The sequence below is a fragment of the Cyprinus carpio genome, chromosome A10, assembly GCF_018340385.1.
Source record: "Cyprinus carpio isolate SPL01 chromosome A10, ASM1834038v1, whole genome shotgun sequence".
NCBI lineage: Eukaryota > Metazoa > Chordata > Actinopteri > Cypriniformes > Cyprinidae > Cyprinus > Cyprinus carpio.
Window position 1 is genome coordinate 19,520,058 of NC_056581.1, and position 17,978 is coordinate 19,538,035.

At 37.8% G+C, this 17,978-nt stretch overlaps 2 protein-coding genes across 5 annotated transcripts in view; one reads left to right on the forward strand and one right to left on the reverse strand.

Moving 5' to 3' along the window:
- Nucleotides 1-1,166: 1,166 nt before the first annotated feature.
- On the forward strand, nt 1,167-7,536 carry tiprl (TIP41, TOR signaling pathway regulator-like (S. cerevisiae)). 2 transcript variants are annotated; one of them, XM_042765656.1, is made up of 8 exons: nt 1,167-1,294; nt 1,479-1,602; nt 4,252-4,431; nt 4,528-4,627; nt 4,697-4,828; nt 4,897-4,992; nt 5,087-5,149; nt 6,895-7,536. In XM_042765656.1, the coding sequence occupies exons 2-8, from the start codon at nt 1,490-1,492 to the stop codon at nt 7,027-7,029; spliced, it is 819 nt and encodes a 272-aa protein (XP_042621590.1). In that variant the 5' UTR covers nt 1,167-1,294; nt 1,479-1,489; the 3' UTR covers nt 7,030-7,536. The 2 variants fall into 2 exon arrangements, with proteins under 2 accessions (XP_042621590.1, XP_042621591.1); XM_042765657.1 differs by having other exon boundaries at nt 1,225-1,401.
- A 6,688-nt stretch (nt 7,537-14,224) lies between these two features.
- Nucleotides 14,225-17,978, reverse strand: part of LOC109100459 (beta/gamma crystallin domain-containing protein 3) — a 29,938-nt gene continuing 26,184 nt past the window's right edge. For all 3 annotated transcript variants that reach the window (XM_042765658.1, XM_042765659.1, XM_042765660.1), the window contains 3 exons: nt 17,241-17,402; nt 16,716-16,875; nt 14,225-14,770 (listed from right to left, as the gene is read on the reverse strand). In XM_042765658.1, coding sequence (XP_042621592.1) covers nt 14,682-14,770; nt 16,716-16,875; nt 17,241-17,402 — 411 coding nt within the window. In that variant the 3' untranslated portion in view covers nt 14,225-14,681. The remainder of the gene's footprint in view (nt 14,771-16,715; nt 16,876-17,240; nt 17,403-17,978) is intronic.

The following is a 17,978-nucleotide window of genomic DNA, read 5'->3' on the forward strand; positions in this document are numbered from 1 at the left end:
AAAACAGCTCATACCGCAAGAATGGTATAATGAAAAATATTATTGGTTTTGAAACAGTGCCACGGTATACCTTGAAACCAGTAATCGGTCCATGCCTACTTGACTGTATGTCACGTCACTTCAAATGACTGCAACACTGATACAAACACAGACACACAAACATCAAACAGCCATACATGCACACTGATAGATTAAATCTGTAAGAAACTGTTAAAAATGTAGTAATGAGAAAATGTTCATGTTTGCAGTTCATCATTTGTATTAACTGTATAAAATGTGCAAACATAAATATTGAGTTAGAGTGTTATACTGAATGTGAATACCGAGGTTACATGTTTATGTTTCTTTGAAGAAAGGGGGGTGTGATGAAGTCAATTGATTGTGCCTGTTACTCGAGGAAGCCACTGGATGGCACTGTGTTATGTGTTATGTGTTGGATGCATGGCAATTGAGAAAAAAGAAAAACAAACTGGGGTTGTGTTGTTAAGATGAATAAAGACAGACATGTTAAGACTGCACTGAGAGACATTTTATTTAAGGACTGAACAAAACAGGTTCCAGCACACGTGGGAGTGGATGGAAACGAGGTTGTGGACATTTAGCAAAACAGGCACTGAAATGATCACATATAGAAATTAATATTCCACTAAGCAAAGAAGAAGTTAAGGCCAAAGTTCCAACAGCAATAAAATGAGATGGCAAGAAGTTTGGAAAACCTTTATCATATTCAAAATCAAGCTGGGTGTGAAAGAGTTAATTTTGGAAGTGGAAGAGAAGATACAGTCATTATTAGACCTGGTATTGGTCATATACTGCTTTAAATTATTCTCTGTATAAAATGAGTCAGTATGAGTCTGGGAACTGTAGTCTGTTTGGATTAGCAGAAACAGTACAGCATGTTCTTTTACATTGTTCTCTTTATAACAAAATAACATTTCTGTTGAGAATTAAAATAAATGGGGATTGGAAATATTTCACTTTAAAACGGTTGAATATGGCTAGAATCATTATAAAAAAATATATAAAGAATTAAAAGTTAGATCTGTTTAACAGGATTTAGAAGTTTCTCTCTTTTTTATTAAATTAATTTAATATTATTATTGAGTAAGTTATTTTTATTCCATCAATGCTCCACACTCCAGCCCAGTAGGTGGCGGGAATGAACCTATCGTTTCTTTGACAACCGCCATAAAACTCCAAAAGAAGAAGAACACCCGGAACTGTCGGCAGTTACTGTTCGCTCGACCTCGGGAGGAATTCGAGGGTGCGCTCTGTACATGGAAACGGATTCTAGGTTGGACTCGTTTCTTCTTACTGTTTACTCCTGCGTTGTCAACAGTTTTGAAGTCTTTGACGCAAGTTTTGGACTCTTGTGACCAACTAAAGGCTCTTGAGTCCGCGGTATAAACACGTGAATGCGTGTAGTTCGTGTTTATGGAAGCAGCAGAGTTTGAACGGTTTCTCTGTGTTGTTCTCAGCTCGTCTCAGCATGTCTTCACTCATCTCTCCGGGGTTTCAGAGCAGCAAGCAGGACTTCAGCTTCGGGCCCTGGACTCTCACTGCCGCTAAGACTCACATCATGAAGTCCAAAGACATCGAGAGGTACAGACTTTCTGCTTCAGACACATCAATGTACTGTATTTCAGGTGGATGATGATTTTATTTAATTTTTAGTATTTTAGGGGATTTATGGCCCTGGAGCACAAAACCAGTCTTAAGGGTCAATTTCTCGAAACTGAGATTCATACATCATCTGAAAGCTGAATAAATAATCTTTCCACTGATGTGTGGTGTGTTAGGAGGACAATATTTGTCTGAGATACAACTATTTGAAAATCTGGAATCTGAGGGAGCCAAAAAAATCTAAATATTGAGAAAATCATCTTTAAAGTTGTTCAAATTAAGTTCTTAGCAATGCATATTACTAATCAAAAATTAAGTTTTGATATATTTACGGTAGGAAATTTACTAAATATCTTCATGGAACATGATCTTTACTTAATATCCTCATGATTTTTGTCATAAAAGAGAAATGTATAATTGTGACCCATACAATGTATTGTTGTCTATTGCTACAAATATACCTGTGCTACTGATGACTGCTTCTGTGCTGCAGGGACACATTTTATGGTACAGAGTTATATTTATGAAATAGTTATAATCCATTTCTCACCTGTTTTTTCTAGACGCTTTTTGAGAAAACTGGTGTAAATCTTGAAGGCTTTAGAGCGCAGACTGAAGTTTGGTCTCTTTTTAAAGAAAACAAGTGATTGAAAATAAAGAAAAAGACCCATGCAAACAGTATGAGTGTGACCAAGTGTTTTTATCTGGAGCGTTTAAGCTTTTCGTGGCCAAATCATGTCAGTGATTATTTGTGTACCATTCTGATGAAGTTTAAAAAAAAAAATTATTGTAGCTTAATCAAATATTTGGGCCCATAAAACACAAGTATTAGTTTATTTAAATGATGTTTAACAAGAAAGACATTATTTTGTTAAATTCAAGCTTTTGTCACCATTTCTGATCAGGCTTCTGATTAGGTACCATACACAACAAGAGTTTCTTTTAGTTGAAAACGTGTGTAAACACACACACATACATACATATATATATATATATATATACACACACACACAGATGGAGGAGCAGATTTGGTAGCGCTGGGGGTGGTGTGGGGGGCCGTATTAAAATATAGATCATTTTATTATAAAATTACTATTGTTTTGCAATAATAAGTGCAGTTACTAATAATATTACATGTTCATTTCGTTTATTTTTCTTTTGTTTATTGTTTATACAGATTTGACAGTAAAGCACTAAGCTTAATTTAATACATACAAAAAGTACTTTTATTAACAACAGTAACAGGTGCAAAATCTTCTTTTTATATAGAAGATGTATATATTCCACTCTTATTAAATGTACCATTATTCTGTTAGTATACAGAACTGACCGACTTCAGGATTGTGTGTGATTTAGTAGCAAGTTGAAGAAAAGTTTGTTTTTCAAGACACTGTGACTTTTCTTTCTTCATACACAAAGAAGTGTAAAATTCTGACAAAATCTGAGGATTTGATATTTTATAATAGTGATTTTACAATTTTAAAATATAGAGAAAAAGCATAAATGACTGACTTATAAGCCAATAAGTACTCCTCTGCTGCTGTCTACTGGTTATAATTGTGTTTTGATGTATTTTTTTTAATTTTACATAAGTGTTTATTTAAAAGTATATTTTGGTCATCTCATTAAAAAAGACTTTCAAACTGGATCATTTTAGATCTTTAAAGTCCTGGAAACAGTTGTGTGAAATGCTTGAAAATCACTGAAAAATGCTTGAATTTGAACTGTACAAAAGGTTGTACAAACCCTGAAATGAATGATGTAATGCATGCGACTATTTCTACCACAACACCATGGTTATAGTTAACATTACCGCTTCTGGTTTCCTGACGTATGTCAGCGCTGTTCATGACAGAGATTCAGACGCTTCTCACTGGATCTGTGCATCTGTGCAGTAACAGTGTCGCCAAATCAACTTTGGCTCCTGAATAAAGCTGTTCTGAGCTCAGACAAGTCAAGTCACCTTTATTTATATAGCGCTTTAAACAAAAAAATTGCATCAAAGCAACTAAACAACATTAATTAGGAAAACAGTGTGTCAAGCTAAGACAACTTTATTTGTGTTGCGGTCCGAGCTGATAAACGGTCCACGCTGCACAGCTGAAGCTTGGTGTGGTTTAGTTTCGCTTTCTTTTCGTCTGCCGTTTGATGTTTCTCAAATGCAACAGAAATGGCTGAGCTTGGACAATATGGTGGTCACGCCAGTGCGACTGTTCACAAAAATTAGTCTCTCCGGCAGAAAAAATGGTCTCAGTCTGGAGCCCTGAAAAGTATTAAAGCTTAAACAGAGCAAACAGAAAAACTAAAGCAGGCCTTGCCAATTACAGAGCGCACAAACACTCGAGTCGGCCTGTGTCTTTCAGTAAAATACCCTAATATTCACATGAAAGTTGGCTCCTTAGTCTGATAACAAATAATGTTTTATTAACAAAGTTTAGGAGGAGCACGTTCAGATAATTAACCTTTTTAACATGAGAGGAGCACATTCAGTAATGAAGAGGTGTATATACACACAGCAGACTGACCTGTTTCCTAGCATCTCCTCACTTCTGACTCCTTTATTTATTTGTAAAGCGCTTTATACAGTACAGATATACTAATGCCTGCTCTCTCTGTCTTCTGTCGCAGGTTAGCAGAGACCATGAACATGCCGGCTCTCCCAGAGATGCTGTTCGGAGACAATGTGCTGCGCATTCAGCACGCCGACGGTTTTGGGATCGAGTTCAACGCCATCGACGCTCTCAAGCGTGTCAATAACATGCAGGACTCTGTGAAGGTGGCTTGTGCACAGGAGTGGCAGGAGAGCAGGTAAATGCTCTGAAACGCTGTGTGTCTGACCGTAGCGTGGAGAGATGCTGACACTGGTGTGTGTGTGTGTGTGTGTGTGTGTGTGTGTGTGTGCAGGGCCGAGTCGGAGGCGTCTAAAGAGGTGGTGAAGCGCTACGACTGGACCTACACCACAGATTACAGGGGCACTTTACTGGGAGACCACCTGCAGATCCAGGTACCGTGTGCTTTAACACTTAAACCGGCTTAAACTGTGACCTCTGACCCAGACAGACCTTGTGAACAGGTGAAGCCCACCAGCGAGCGCATCGACATGGAGAAGCTGAGAGCGCGAGAACAGATCAAGTTCTTCGAGGACGTGCTGCTGTTCGAGGACGAGCTGCACGATCACGGCGTGTCCATGATCAGCGTGAAGATCGTGAGTTTCCTCAGATCCGTCTTCTCGTATTTGGTGCATGGTGTGAAAGATGATGTCTGCTGTTTCAGAGAGTGATGCCCACCAGCTTCTTCCTGCTGCTGCGGTTCTTCCTGCGAGTGGACGGAGTGCTGATCAGGATAAACGACACGCGTCTTTATCACGAGGCAATCTCCTCTCACTCACTCTATCAACAAAACACAGAATACTGTGTGATTTTACCATGTTTTAAACCTCATTGCTCTGCACTGCTTTTAACAGGCTGGAAAAAACCACATGCTTCGAGAATTCAGCACACGGGAAAGTAAAATGTCAGACCTCCAGGTGAGTGTTTGTTTTTTGTTTTTGGGTTATTCTACAGAAACGTCAATTGAAAAACACATTAGGGTTACTTTTTTTTTTGATATTTTAAATTAAAACAATGTGTTATTTGAACAATTAGACGTTCTTGCGCCATAAATGTGGCAATTTTTGTTTTTAATTAATTATAAAGAATTCCAAGAACCACAAAACTGCTCGTCCCCACAGCCATGTACACAGGGAAAGTGCTTTATTTTGCAGTCAGAATCAGGGTTTTCTACCATTTAAATTACAAAAATGTATTCATAACTATCAAATATATTATATAAATGCTATAATAAAATAAAATGCTCAATAAATATTATAAAATATATAGTGAAAACAGTGGTCCCCAGGATTTGTGTCACTGGTGTTACCGTTTGACAAAAATCTGTCATTTTGTAATAAAAATCACACTGATGACATCACTTGACTTCCTCCTTCCTGTTTTCTAAAGATCTATGAAAAAAGCCCATGTTAAGTCCACTGTTTCTTTTTAATTATCAGAAATGTTCTCATTTAGCTCACTATTTCATATGAAGCTTTTAGTTGACGTCACTGGTATGACCTATTTATTGTTAGGGAACTGTAAAAAAAAAACTAATAAAAATGGATTAAACTACTAAATTTAGTGAGTATGCAATGATTGACAACATATGGTTTGATACCCTACAGAAGACATTTTGTAAAATGCTTTTTTCATGAAAATTGTCACTGGTGTTACCTTCCTCATGGTTCACTCCAGTGAAGATCAGTAAATCAGCTCTTATTTCACTGGTGTTACCGTACTGTTTTTTTTTTCTTTCAAATTAAATAAAACATAATCTCCTTATGTCTTGCATTTTCATTATTTTCTGTAACTCTGACTACATGTGCTGAAAAAAAAAAATCTTTCATAATATCTTGTAATACTGATAAAGAAGGTAACACCAGTGACAAGAAATGGTTCATGTGAAATAATGGCACAAAAAAAAAAAAAAAAAAAAAAAAAAAATAATTAAGCTGTCATTTATATGTATTCATAAAGTCAAAAGGTAATCTAATAATGTGCTCTGTTTAAATGTTAGAAAAATAAAGACATTTTAAGACATTTTGCCATACCAGAAGTGGACGTTTCTGTAGAATGACCTTTTCTCTTCATCAGAACGGTGTGAAACTTTGTTTTGGCACTTGCTATGTGAACCAAAAAAAATCAAGAACATGATTTGAAAAGGTTAAATAGTCTTGAAAAAAAAAAGTTAGAAAGTCTTTGAAATTAAATCTAGTGGAATCGTTTGGTTCTGCGGAGACATCAACCTCAGATTTGGAACAACCTGTTTAGATTCATGGCTTTGGTTTTAGAGTTAAACAAGTTTGGAAAAAATTATTTCTCATAACATTTGAAAATAGTACTTTTGTGCATTGTTCATAACAATAAACTTCTATAACTTTGTTTCTTTGAAAAGAGACCAAACTTAAGTCTGCGCTCAAATATTCTAGATTTACAGTTTCAGTTAGAAATCTCATTTTTTAGGTCTATTCTCAAACAGTGATTTACAGGTAATAAATTATAGTTACTGCATTAGTTTTTAATTAATATTTTGCATTTCTAGATACTAAATTATATGATTTAGTATCTAGAAATGAAAACTATGAAATTAAAAATCATGTAACTCAATGAAAGTACATAAATTTGAGATTTAACAAACAAACATGTCTGCGCTTCAGAGTGTCTCTCCTTGACTTTGCAGCACGTTCCTCCGGCCGTTTACACCGACCCCAATGAAGTCGCGGCGCACCTGCCGCTGAAGCTGATCGAGTGCGAGAGGCTGGAGTTTCCAGAGAGAGCGACGCGAGCAGAATCATCAGAGCAGAGCGCACGCTAGAGACTCGAACCTGTCCTTCCACAGACACTAGATCTGAGCTCTGTGTGCTTTGTAATGTCATGCTTGTTTGATTGGGGAGGATTGCATTAAAATCCTTTCTGCTGGATTCAGAAGTATGTCTAGATGTGATGAGAATGAACTAATACTGACACAAAAACACATGACTTGTAGCGTATAGTTCAGTTTTTCGATCGCTAACACACTGTGACCGAATCCTTCAGTTCTCAAAACTAAACGCGTTCCAGTATGTTATATCGTGATGTATGTCATCTTCAGTTCTTCTGGTGTATTTCAGATCTCTTTACGGTGGTGTGATGAATTTTTATTTCTCAGTTTCTGCGCTCCTTCATTGTTGTTGTGTGCTGTAAAATAACTCCTGATTCCCAATCGTAGGTTTGAACTGATCTCTGTGTGGCTGTAGGGTTTTTTTTTTCTGTCAGCTGAGGCTAAAGTTGGATTATGACAAATGACAATATGTTTTTGAGTAAAATATTTGATTTTGACACAGTTTTTCAAGTTGGGGTGTAGTTCTGAGATTGTATTTTAAAGTGTTGAGAAAATTGTGAATTTTATGAATTGTCCGTTAGCAATTGAGAAAAGCTGTATTAACTCCTAGTGCTCGTCTGAAATCTCCTGGAGATGATTGAGGCTTTAGTTAATAATCCCGGAACGCTTTCCGAATGGTTTCCGCCGGAGCGCTTTAAATGTGACGCACGTGTGTAAGCTTCGCTGAATCGGTTCAGCTCCTGTAACTCGTGACTCTTCACTCGGATAATATACGAACTAACGCTTATATTTGCTTTTATTTGTTGAGAAATTCTCTCGAGTAGAGCGGGGGTATTAAACGTCTGATTATAGTCTGTTTGGAAAAATAAAACCAAATTTAACACATTTTTGGATCGTTAAAGGAATGCTTTGTAAAAACTATTTAAATTTTCCTTTTTGTATTGAGATTGTTATTGATAAAATGTCAAATAATCAACTGCATTTTGAATTTTTACACGTCCACTTTTCCCTTTCGATGACATTCGTACTTTAATCTGTGGGCCTTTTCCTCGTAATTCAATGCTTAGCCAAGCTTCATTTAGTTAATTTATGTCATATTTCTGTATCTTAAAGTCATAATGTTCCATTATCAGGGAATTCATAAAGCAGAGGAGCGAAAAAATCAAACTTGAATGATTGCAATATACACAAATATATTAAAATTCACTTATTTAAATGTAAAAATAGAAGAAGAAAAAAGTCTTAAAACATAAAGATCATTTAGAAGAGAAGATACGCTCCAATGTCTTTTCCCCATTTTTATGGCACGATGGGCTAAAATCAAAGGTCATTCGGACATTAATTTTCAGGCTTTCCTTGGGTCTTAAAAATGATTCTTTCCACAAATTAAGGCCTTAAAAAAGTAAAATCCGAGCAAAAAGTCTTAAGGTCATAAAGTCGTGGCATTAAATGTTAAATGAACTGCAGAAACTGAACCCTTTCTCAGTATTCTTGTCTTGTGTTCCAGTACAAATATCTAAACATCCTTCAATCAAGACACATTTACTGGAGGTGAGAAATGAAGATAAGTCTTGTTTTATGAGAAATTAATAAAAAATGAAGTGAGTTTATGATTAAAACATGAAGAAATATCTGCCAGTGGGGTCAGAAAAATAACCTTGTTTTCCCTTTGAATTAAGTTGATTTGGCAGATATTTGTTCTTGCTTCAAGATTTTTTTCTGTCATTTTATGTCCCCAGTAAATGTATCTTGATTAGGGGGGGGGGGGGAGTCGTGGTCTAGTGGTTAGAGAGTTTGACTCCTAACCCTAAGGTTGTGGGTTCGAGTCTCTCCACCTTCAGTACCACGACTGAGGTGTCCTTGAGCAAGACACCGAACCCCCAACTGCTCCCCGGGCGCCGCAGCATAAATGATACCCACTGCTCCGGGTGTGTGTTCATGGTGTGTGTGTGTTCACTGCTGTGTGTGCGCACTTTGGATGGGTTAAAAGCAGAGCACCAATTCTGAGTATGGGTCTCCAGACTAGGCTGTATGTCACGTCACTTCACTTCAAGGATTTTCCCTTTTAAAAAGTCTTAAATTTACCTTCAAAAAAAAACCTGCAGAAATCCTGGAAAAACATACAGATAACCTTCAACATTTAAAGTTCTCATACGTTTAAAAAAAAAAGATAAACGAGAGCATATGAATTTTTTTAAGATTTGAACATGTTAAGCTGCGACGGTGTGCACAGCACGTCACTTTACCGTCGACATACTTGCTTCGTCCAAATACACACTTCCGGTCTTGGCCACTTGAGGGCGCATGCACGCGACAGGAAGTGCGCAAGACTGTCTAGATCTTAAAAGCGCCAAAGCGCAGTGCCCTTACCGCACACTAAATCCACACTCCGGCGCGGTATTCAAGGCTTAGTGTATCCCATCATGCATCATGTTGTGGAAATAAATCGCGAGACTTTTTGCCAAGATCGCGAGGGGTCACGAGAACTTTCCAATGTAAGTTAAATATGAATAATAATTAGATTTATATATAATTTGGTACTAAAACAAAGTGCTACACGTTTTATTGGTGCAAAGGTGAGTAGCCTATATTTTGTCCATCATTTGCAACTGCTTTTTAATCATTTAATTAGAAACACCAGAAATTAAAGCAAAATTAAAGAAAAGTTGTACACTTGTGGTCTTCATCCTCACTTGAACACTTGGGCCAAATACAGGAAATACATCATATAAGTAGTCAAGTGATCAAGTGTGTGTATCTGGACAAGGCTAATAGCTGTGGCTCTAACCGTGTGTGTGTTTCCTCAGGCTCCCAGCTTCAGTGCTGACGGTAATAAGCAGGTGTGTGTGTGTGTGTGTTTCTGCGGCGTCTGACACTCTCGAGCATGAGTTGTGCTCCACTGATATGAAACGAGACTTCTTCTGCCACAGACTGCCACCGTTACTGCTGGAGCAGGCCGAACTCGAACCTGGTGAGTCTCACTGGCCTGCCGTCGCGTGTTTGACGCACCGCTGATGTCTGTGACCAACGGGTTTCTCTTTAGCTGAGAGACCGCCGTCGCTGCAAGACACCGTGTGTCTCCGGTTCAAACGGTGGAGCCCGAGACAACACACACAACCAATCAAAATTCTGGAATAATTAACATACGTAATGTTTCCGAAAGAGTCTCATCTGCTCACCAGTGCTGCATTTATTTGAACAAAATACAGTAAAAATTGTGAAATAGTTTTGTAATGTAAAACAGCTGTTTTCTGTGTGAATCTCTGTTAAACTGTAATTTAATTCTGTGATGTGCAGCTGTATTTTCAGCATCATTACTCCAGTCTTCAGTGTCAAGTCAAGTCACCTTTATTTATATAGCGCTTTAAAACAGATTGTCAAAGCAACTGAACAACATTTATTAGGAAAACAGTGTCAATAATGCAAAATGACAGTTAAAGGCAGTTCATCATTGAATTCAGTGATGTCATCATGCAGCTCAGTTCAGTTTAAATAGTATCTGTGCAATAATTTGCAATCAAGTCAACGATATCACTGTAAATGAAGTGTCCCCAACTAAGCAAGCCAGAGGCGACAGCGGCAAAGGAACCAAAACTCCATCTGTGACAGAATGGAGAAAAAACCTTGAGAGAAACCAGGCTCAGTCGGGGGGGCCAGTTCTCCTCTGACCAGACGGAACCACCAGTTCAATTCCAGGCTGCAGCAAAGTCAGATTGTGCAGAAGAATCATCTGTTTCCTGTGGTCTTGTCCCGGTCTGGTCAAGGTCTCGGGGGCTCTGGGCTCTAGTTGTCCTGGTCTCCGCTGTCTTTCAGGGCTGTAGAGGTCCTTTCTAGGTGCTGATCCACCATCTGGTCTGGATACAGACTGGATCTGGTGACTGCTGACCATCTGACTTGGATACAGACTGGATCTGGTGGCTCGGAATAAGAGAGAAACAGACTAATATGAGCGTAGATGCCATTCTTCTAACGATGTAGCAAGTACATCGGGTGTTATGGGAAGTGTTCCCGGTTCCGGTTTAACTAATTAATGCAACCTAAAAATCCTTTAATGGATTTGGATATTAGAAGCGTATTAGTGTGTTATGTGTAAGTCAGGTTAAAGAGATGGGTCTTTAATCTAGATTTAAACTGCAAGAGTGTGTCTGCCTCCCGAACAATGTTAGGTAGGTTATTTGTGTGTTTGTACCGAAAAAAGTTAGATGGTCTGTTGTGTGTAGTTGATTTTGATATTCTAGGTATTATCAAATTAAACAGTAAAAGGATGAATGCAGCAGATGTGGAGGACTATAATGTAACAAGAGCTCGTTCAAATACTGAGGTGCTAAACCATTCAGGGCTTTTTAAATAATAAGCAAGATTTTAAAATCTATACGATGTTTGATAGGGAGCCAGTGCAGTGTTGACAGGACCGGGCTAATATGATCATACTTCCTGGTTCTAGTAAGAACTCTAGCTGCTGCATTTTGGACTAACTGGAGTTTGTTTACTAAGCGTGCAGAACAACCACCCAATAGAGCATTACAATAATCTAACCTTGAGGTCATAAACGCATGGATTAACATTTCTGCATTTGACATTGAGAGCATAGGCCCTAATTTAGATCTATTTTTGAGATGGAAAAATGCAGTTTTACAAATGCTAGAAACCTGGCTTTCTAAGGAAAGGTTGCTATCAAATAGCACACCTAGGCAGAGGTGGAAAGTAACGAATTACATTTACTCGCGTTACTGTAATCGAGTAGCTTTTTTGTGTACTTCTACTTTTTAAAGTAATTATTTAAATCTGTAATTTTACTTATGTATATTTTGTTTTAAGTATTGTACTTCGCTACATTTTAAAACGCATTAATTACTGAGTAAAAAAAATCGCTGAAAACGTAACCCCGTCATATTCTGAAGTTGAGCTCGAAGGAAATGAAGTGAACCCCTGGTCATATTTATGCTCTATTATGCAGTGTAAGCTGTGCTTGCCTAGAGAGACCAAACTAGCAGATTATAAAATCTCGACAAGACATCAAACCTTCGCAAGCATGTAGAGGTAAGCTAAATAACTGCATCGCTGCACTGGTGGTTAAAATGAAGCTTTGACATTTTAGCAAGAGGTTTTGCACAAATTAGCCAAAAATACAGTGGTGCGGAGTGTGCGATATATATCATCTGCAATAATATCATAATTGTTGTTTTAATGATGTGCGCGCGCATTTATAGTGCGTTCTTTCACTGTGTGATTCAGTCTTGTAAAATGCATTTAGAATGATCACAGAATTGAAGATATAGGGGCAGAAAATTTACATATTTATATCATTTCATATAGTAAATCAAAATCACACAAAGAATGCCGTCTTTTCCTCCAAACACATCATGATTACATGATGATCATCATCATGATTTCATTCCTGAATGAATCAACCGTTTAAATGATTCGGTTCAATCGCAATGACTCACTTATTAACAGTGACTTGCTGACACATACTGGCCATTTTCACATTTAAAGTATCTTTTTTTTTTTTTTTTAAATAATTTATTTCTTATAATTTCAAATGAGTATTCAACATTTTATGTCTTGTATATCAAAACATTATTCATGCATTTGTAACTGCAGGTTAAATGCATTCTTGTCCTGAACTAAACAGTGTGTAAATACATCTAAATGCCACTTCCGATGAAGCTTCTGCATTTCCTCTGCATTGAAAAGATGAGTTTGTTGATACTGATTTGCCTGGTAACAACCCAAATGTCTTATTATTCTAAATAACTGATTCCTTTAATTAAAAACCTAGTTTGAAAAAAAAACTAGTTTGAGATTAATAGGCCTATCCCAGGGGTGTCAAACTCAGTTCCTGGAGGGCCGTAGCCCTGCAGAGTTTAGTTCTAACCCTGCTCCAGCACACATCATGTAGTTTTCAAATAAGCCTAAATGATCAGATTAGCTGGATCAGGTGTGTTTAATTAGGGTTATATCTAAACTGTGCAGGACCGTGGCCCTCCAGGAACTGAGTTTGACACCCTTAGTCTGTCACATTTTTGACTCCCTCCCACTGTTAAAATGTAACTAAGTAATTTTTACTCTGAGTAAATTTTAAATTAGCTACTTTTTACTTTTACTTGAGTAGATTTTTAGACTGGTACTTTTACTTGTACTTAAGTAAAATTTCATTAATGTAATGGTACTTTTACTTGAGTGGAATATTTTTGTACTCTTTCCACCTCTCCACCTAGGTTCCTAACTGATGACAAAGAATTGACAGAGCAGCCATCAAGTCTTAGACAGCGTTCTAGGTCATTACATGCAGAGCTTTTTGGTCCTATAATAAACACCTTTGTTTTTTCAGAATTTAGCAGTAAGAAATTACTCGTCATCCAGTTTTTTATATCGACTATGCATTCCGTTAGTTTTTCAAATTGGTATATTTCACCGGGCCGTGAAGAAATATAGAGCTGAGTATCATCAGCATAACAGTGAAAGCTAACACCGTGTTTCCTGATGATATCTCCCAAGGGTAACATGTAAAGCGTGAAGAGTAACGGTCCTAGTACTGAGCCTTGAGGTACTCCGTACTGCACTTGTGATCGATATAATACCTCTTCAGTATCGATATGATACCTTCCAGTGTCACATGATCCTTCAGAAATCATTCTAATATTCTGATTTGCTGCTCAAGAAACATTTCTGATTATCATCATTGTTGAAAACAGTTGTGCTGGCGAAATATTTTTATTTTGAATATTATTACTGTCTCTCTGATCAGGATGAGGCCACAGAGCTGGTGGTGTTTGTGTTGCATTCTTTAAAGAACAAGAGAGAAACGCACATGATGGGAACATCTCATGATGATGATGATGATGATGATGATGAAGAAGAGGTCGTCTCTCAGACTAACAGAGCTCATGAATCTTGCTGGTTCTCACGCTGAGCTTCTTCAGCCTCAGGGTCTGCGCTTCTCCTCGTCTGAAGCAGCTCCTGCAGGTTGAAGATAAACTGGGACTGCTGCAGGTCTGTACATGTGCGGAAGCTCAACCTTCTGCCGCACAGCGTCCAGCTTCATCAGGAACAAACATCTCAGAACTGTGAGGAATTGTGTGACTAATACTAGCTGCATGCTGAATAAAACAATGTCGTGTCATTATTTACCAAATCCTGTGTGAAATATCGTGCAATAAAAAATATTGAAAAGAACACACGTGAAGCATTTTATGGTTTAAATTTATTGTTGAGATTCTTTAAAAAATGCTGCTTCTGAGCATCGCCGTACACATTATATGTTTGTGGTTAATTTACGGCTGACTCGAAACACACGTTAGTGTTCCTGAAGGACTCCAGTGAAATGACCAGCTTTAACGTAGACCATCTGAATGTTTTTGTGACACTACAGCTCGAGCCATCAGAAGAGGTCTCTGTGACACTTCCAGGCGGATTGAAGCATGACTTCCTATGAAACATCTGCAGAACGCACGTGAGGTTTCTGCTAGTGCAAATCACACAGAGCCTCGTTCCTCCACAGTCACAGTGCAGTTTCAAACAGTGCTAGACTGTCTTTTCCAGGAAAACAGCCCAGAATTATTGGCTTGTAGGTGAGTAGCTGAACAATCTCAATGATTGGCTCTGATTTGGCTTCAGTCCCTGATGTCACATGTTTCTGTGTATCACAGCACGTCGATGTCCCAGGTTTGAGTGACGCTGTCGGCGTGAAGCGGACTCAGAATCAGATGATCTCTGTCCACACCGCATCCACCTGAGAGACACAAGACCTTCAGATCACAACACACTTAAAAAACACCTAATATTCAGTCCTATTATTGATTTGACGACACTGACACTATCGGATAAGAACAAAACTTGAACTGAACTGATCTGATGTCTTTCCAGCAGAATTGAATTTGGTTGTTATTTTCCTGTTTCTTACAGTGACGCTAGGGTTGGGTATCAAAAACCGGTTCCATTTTAGAACCCGGTCCAAATTTCCAAGTGAAGGGTATTCGATAAGATGCATGCATTTCTATTCTGCTTAACGATTCCTGCGTTTGCATATCAATTTGATTAAAAACGATTAAGTGCAGGAACAGAAAGAATTTGCACCCTGTTTGTGTGCAGTGCACATGAAGCGCAAGCGCGTGCGCAGAGAGCAGCGGTCAGCGGATGCGCTGCGGGTTCCCGGTTTGTGTCCGTTCTCGGACCGTTCTGTGTATTTCCACTGTAGAAAAGGTTGTTCCGAGCCAAAACTGACTTCTTTCATATGTGTCGACCAATATACAGACAACTACATCAGTATATCATCATAAACACAGCCGTTTTTTTCTTACATAAACGTAAACAGATGAGAAAGAAAACACACATGTACAGTATTTTTGCTTAAAGAGACAACAGCCTAATAAACGCACTGCCTGTCATTAATGTTAATCAAAGAACAAAAGAAAATCATTCACTGATCTTGACTGAATATATTTAAGAACTTTAATTGATTAATCTTTATTTTATTTATAAAAAGAAAACTATGCAGTGTTTTTAAACTTTTGATTACAGTTTCTGTACCTGAAATTTTATTAAGTTGTATTTATTTACGATAATGCTAATTGTTCCTATATTACTGTTGTTTACTTGTTTAACACTTTAAAAACTGTTTTGCTATGGTATTTTTTTAAAAAGCACAGGCAAAAATTCCTCTTGCAGTGTTTTGTAGGCTGCTGATTTTTGCTCATTTATTCAGCTGCAACAGATGCTTGTAAAAAGACATGAATACATGTTTGACATCTAAATGTTTGACAATTTTTTTTTTATATTGGAATTTTTTATCTTATTGGAATCGAAACTAGGAATCAATTCGGAATCGATAAGCAGAATTGGAATCATCGATAAAATTCAAACGATACCCAAAAGTGACGCTGCTTGAAACGATACGTATTCAGTGTTTCTGCTGGTTTTATGTGGATAATTTAAGACTTAGCTTTTTAAGACTAATTTATCTAATGAAGAAAATTTAAGGAATAAATTGCTCATGTTATTTCTAGAGCTGACCAAAGTGCTTTACATTAATACACTCAGAACAAGATTAAATGTCATTATGTCTAAATGTAAACGCAGAGCGAATGTCTTGTGTTAGCAACACTTCAAAGTTTTGAAATACATGTCCCACAGATCTCCATTACTTTGATTTAATTCAGATTGTATCTTTGGTCGGAACACACTGCTAACAAGTGTTTGGTGTCTTTTCATTTTATTTTTCAGTGCATACTGTCCTTTTTTTTGCATGCAGAAATGACATGATGAGAGATCTTGTTAGAGAAATTGATCAAAAAGTTTTGAATTTATGATGACCAAATATCTGCCAATGTTACTTTCATTCCTCACTGACAGATATCTGCTCTTATTCATTTTTTGATTTGTCTTCATCTTCATTCTGCATCTAAAGTAATTGTAAGGATGTTTAGATATCTTTACTAGAACGAAACCTGACTTTGATATTCAATTGTATTTTTCCATTATTTTCTTTTCTTTTTTTTTTTTTGCAGTGCATGCAACATTTAATGCCGTGACTTTATGACTGTAAAACTGTATGAATTTAATTTCTGCTCTGATTCAAGTCCTTTTGTATTTAATTGTATATGAATTTAATTTATGGTCTTTATTGAGGTTCTTTGGAAGAACTGTGTGTTTCTAATGGAGAAAGAGCGTCCTCGTACCTCTGAGGTCCAGCGCCAGGCTGCGGTTCAGATGAGAACAGATGCTTCCATCCTCATTCAGACTCCAGCGCTGGTTGATGCGCCCGTGCTCTTCCCATAATGCCACTGGGGCTCCGGCACAGGCTTTCGCACCGATCACAGACAGACAGCCCATCCGCGCCTGTAGAAACACACACCAGAGAGTTCTGATGCTCAACATCACATCACACACGTGTTGTAAAACCTGTACAAATCAACACTGACACTATTGATTTACAGCAGAATCTGAATCTGTTTATTTCTGTGTAGCTGCTTTGAAACCGTCTGTATTGTATAAAGTGCTGTAGAAATAAAAGAGACTTGAAAAACTGTGATGAGAATGTGAAACAGTGGCATCTAGAAGAGGAAACATCTTTCTACAAATATCTGAGGAGGCTTTAAGTTCAGCTCATGCTGTGGTTTATAATTTCATTTATGTTCCACTGACAGAAGCCTGTTTTTGATCAGATCCTCTGGACAGACGTAGACCGTGTTCTCCTCACTGACCGTGTTCTTCAGGAGGCCGTGGGTGAAGATCCAGCGCTGCGTGTCCAACGATCGGTCGGCAGGACTCAGGAAGAGTTTGGCTGGAAAGGACCCGTCTGGAAGGCTCTCGCTGGTCAGAACTGAACCCAGAGCTCGGCTCCGCAGCTGGATGTATGCTTTGGGCTGAGGACAGAGACAGGAACACACGTGGAGACAGAGGAGTGGGATTCTGACATTACAGTCCTGTTTTATCTGTTTGGTGTTTTAGTTCAGATCTCATTCAGGACAAAAGCTACAACATAATTACATAACATGATCTTATCTTCACTACAGACAGGAGAAAAAAAATTTGCCTGAACTTTAGGAAAAGCTCACGGGTGCCATAACTTTAAACTTACTTGAACCAACAGTAAAAATCACATTACAAGAGCGTATTAATGTATTAATAACACAAGATGAACAGTGATGTTTGATGGTGGAAAGACCTCTGAAGACTCTGGTGACTAAACACTGAGAAATATGGTGATATCAGACAGAAGCTCATCAAAACTTCTGTTTCTGCAGCGCTGCAATTAAAAGCACAGATTTTGTTTCTGATGTTCCCTTCACAGCAGCTGCTAGGGTCATAGACAGGACAGGAATACTAAATCAGTTTCAATTTGGTTCTATAAAGGAGTCATATGATGCATTTTTGAAGTTTCTCTTTCTCTTTGGAGTGGAACAAGCTCTTGGAGCATAAAGAAGATCTGTAAAGTTGCA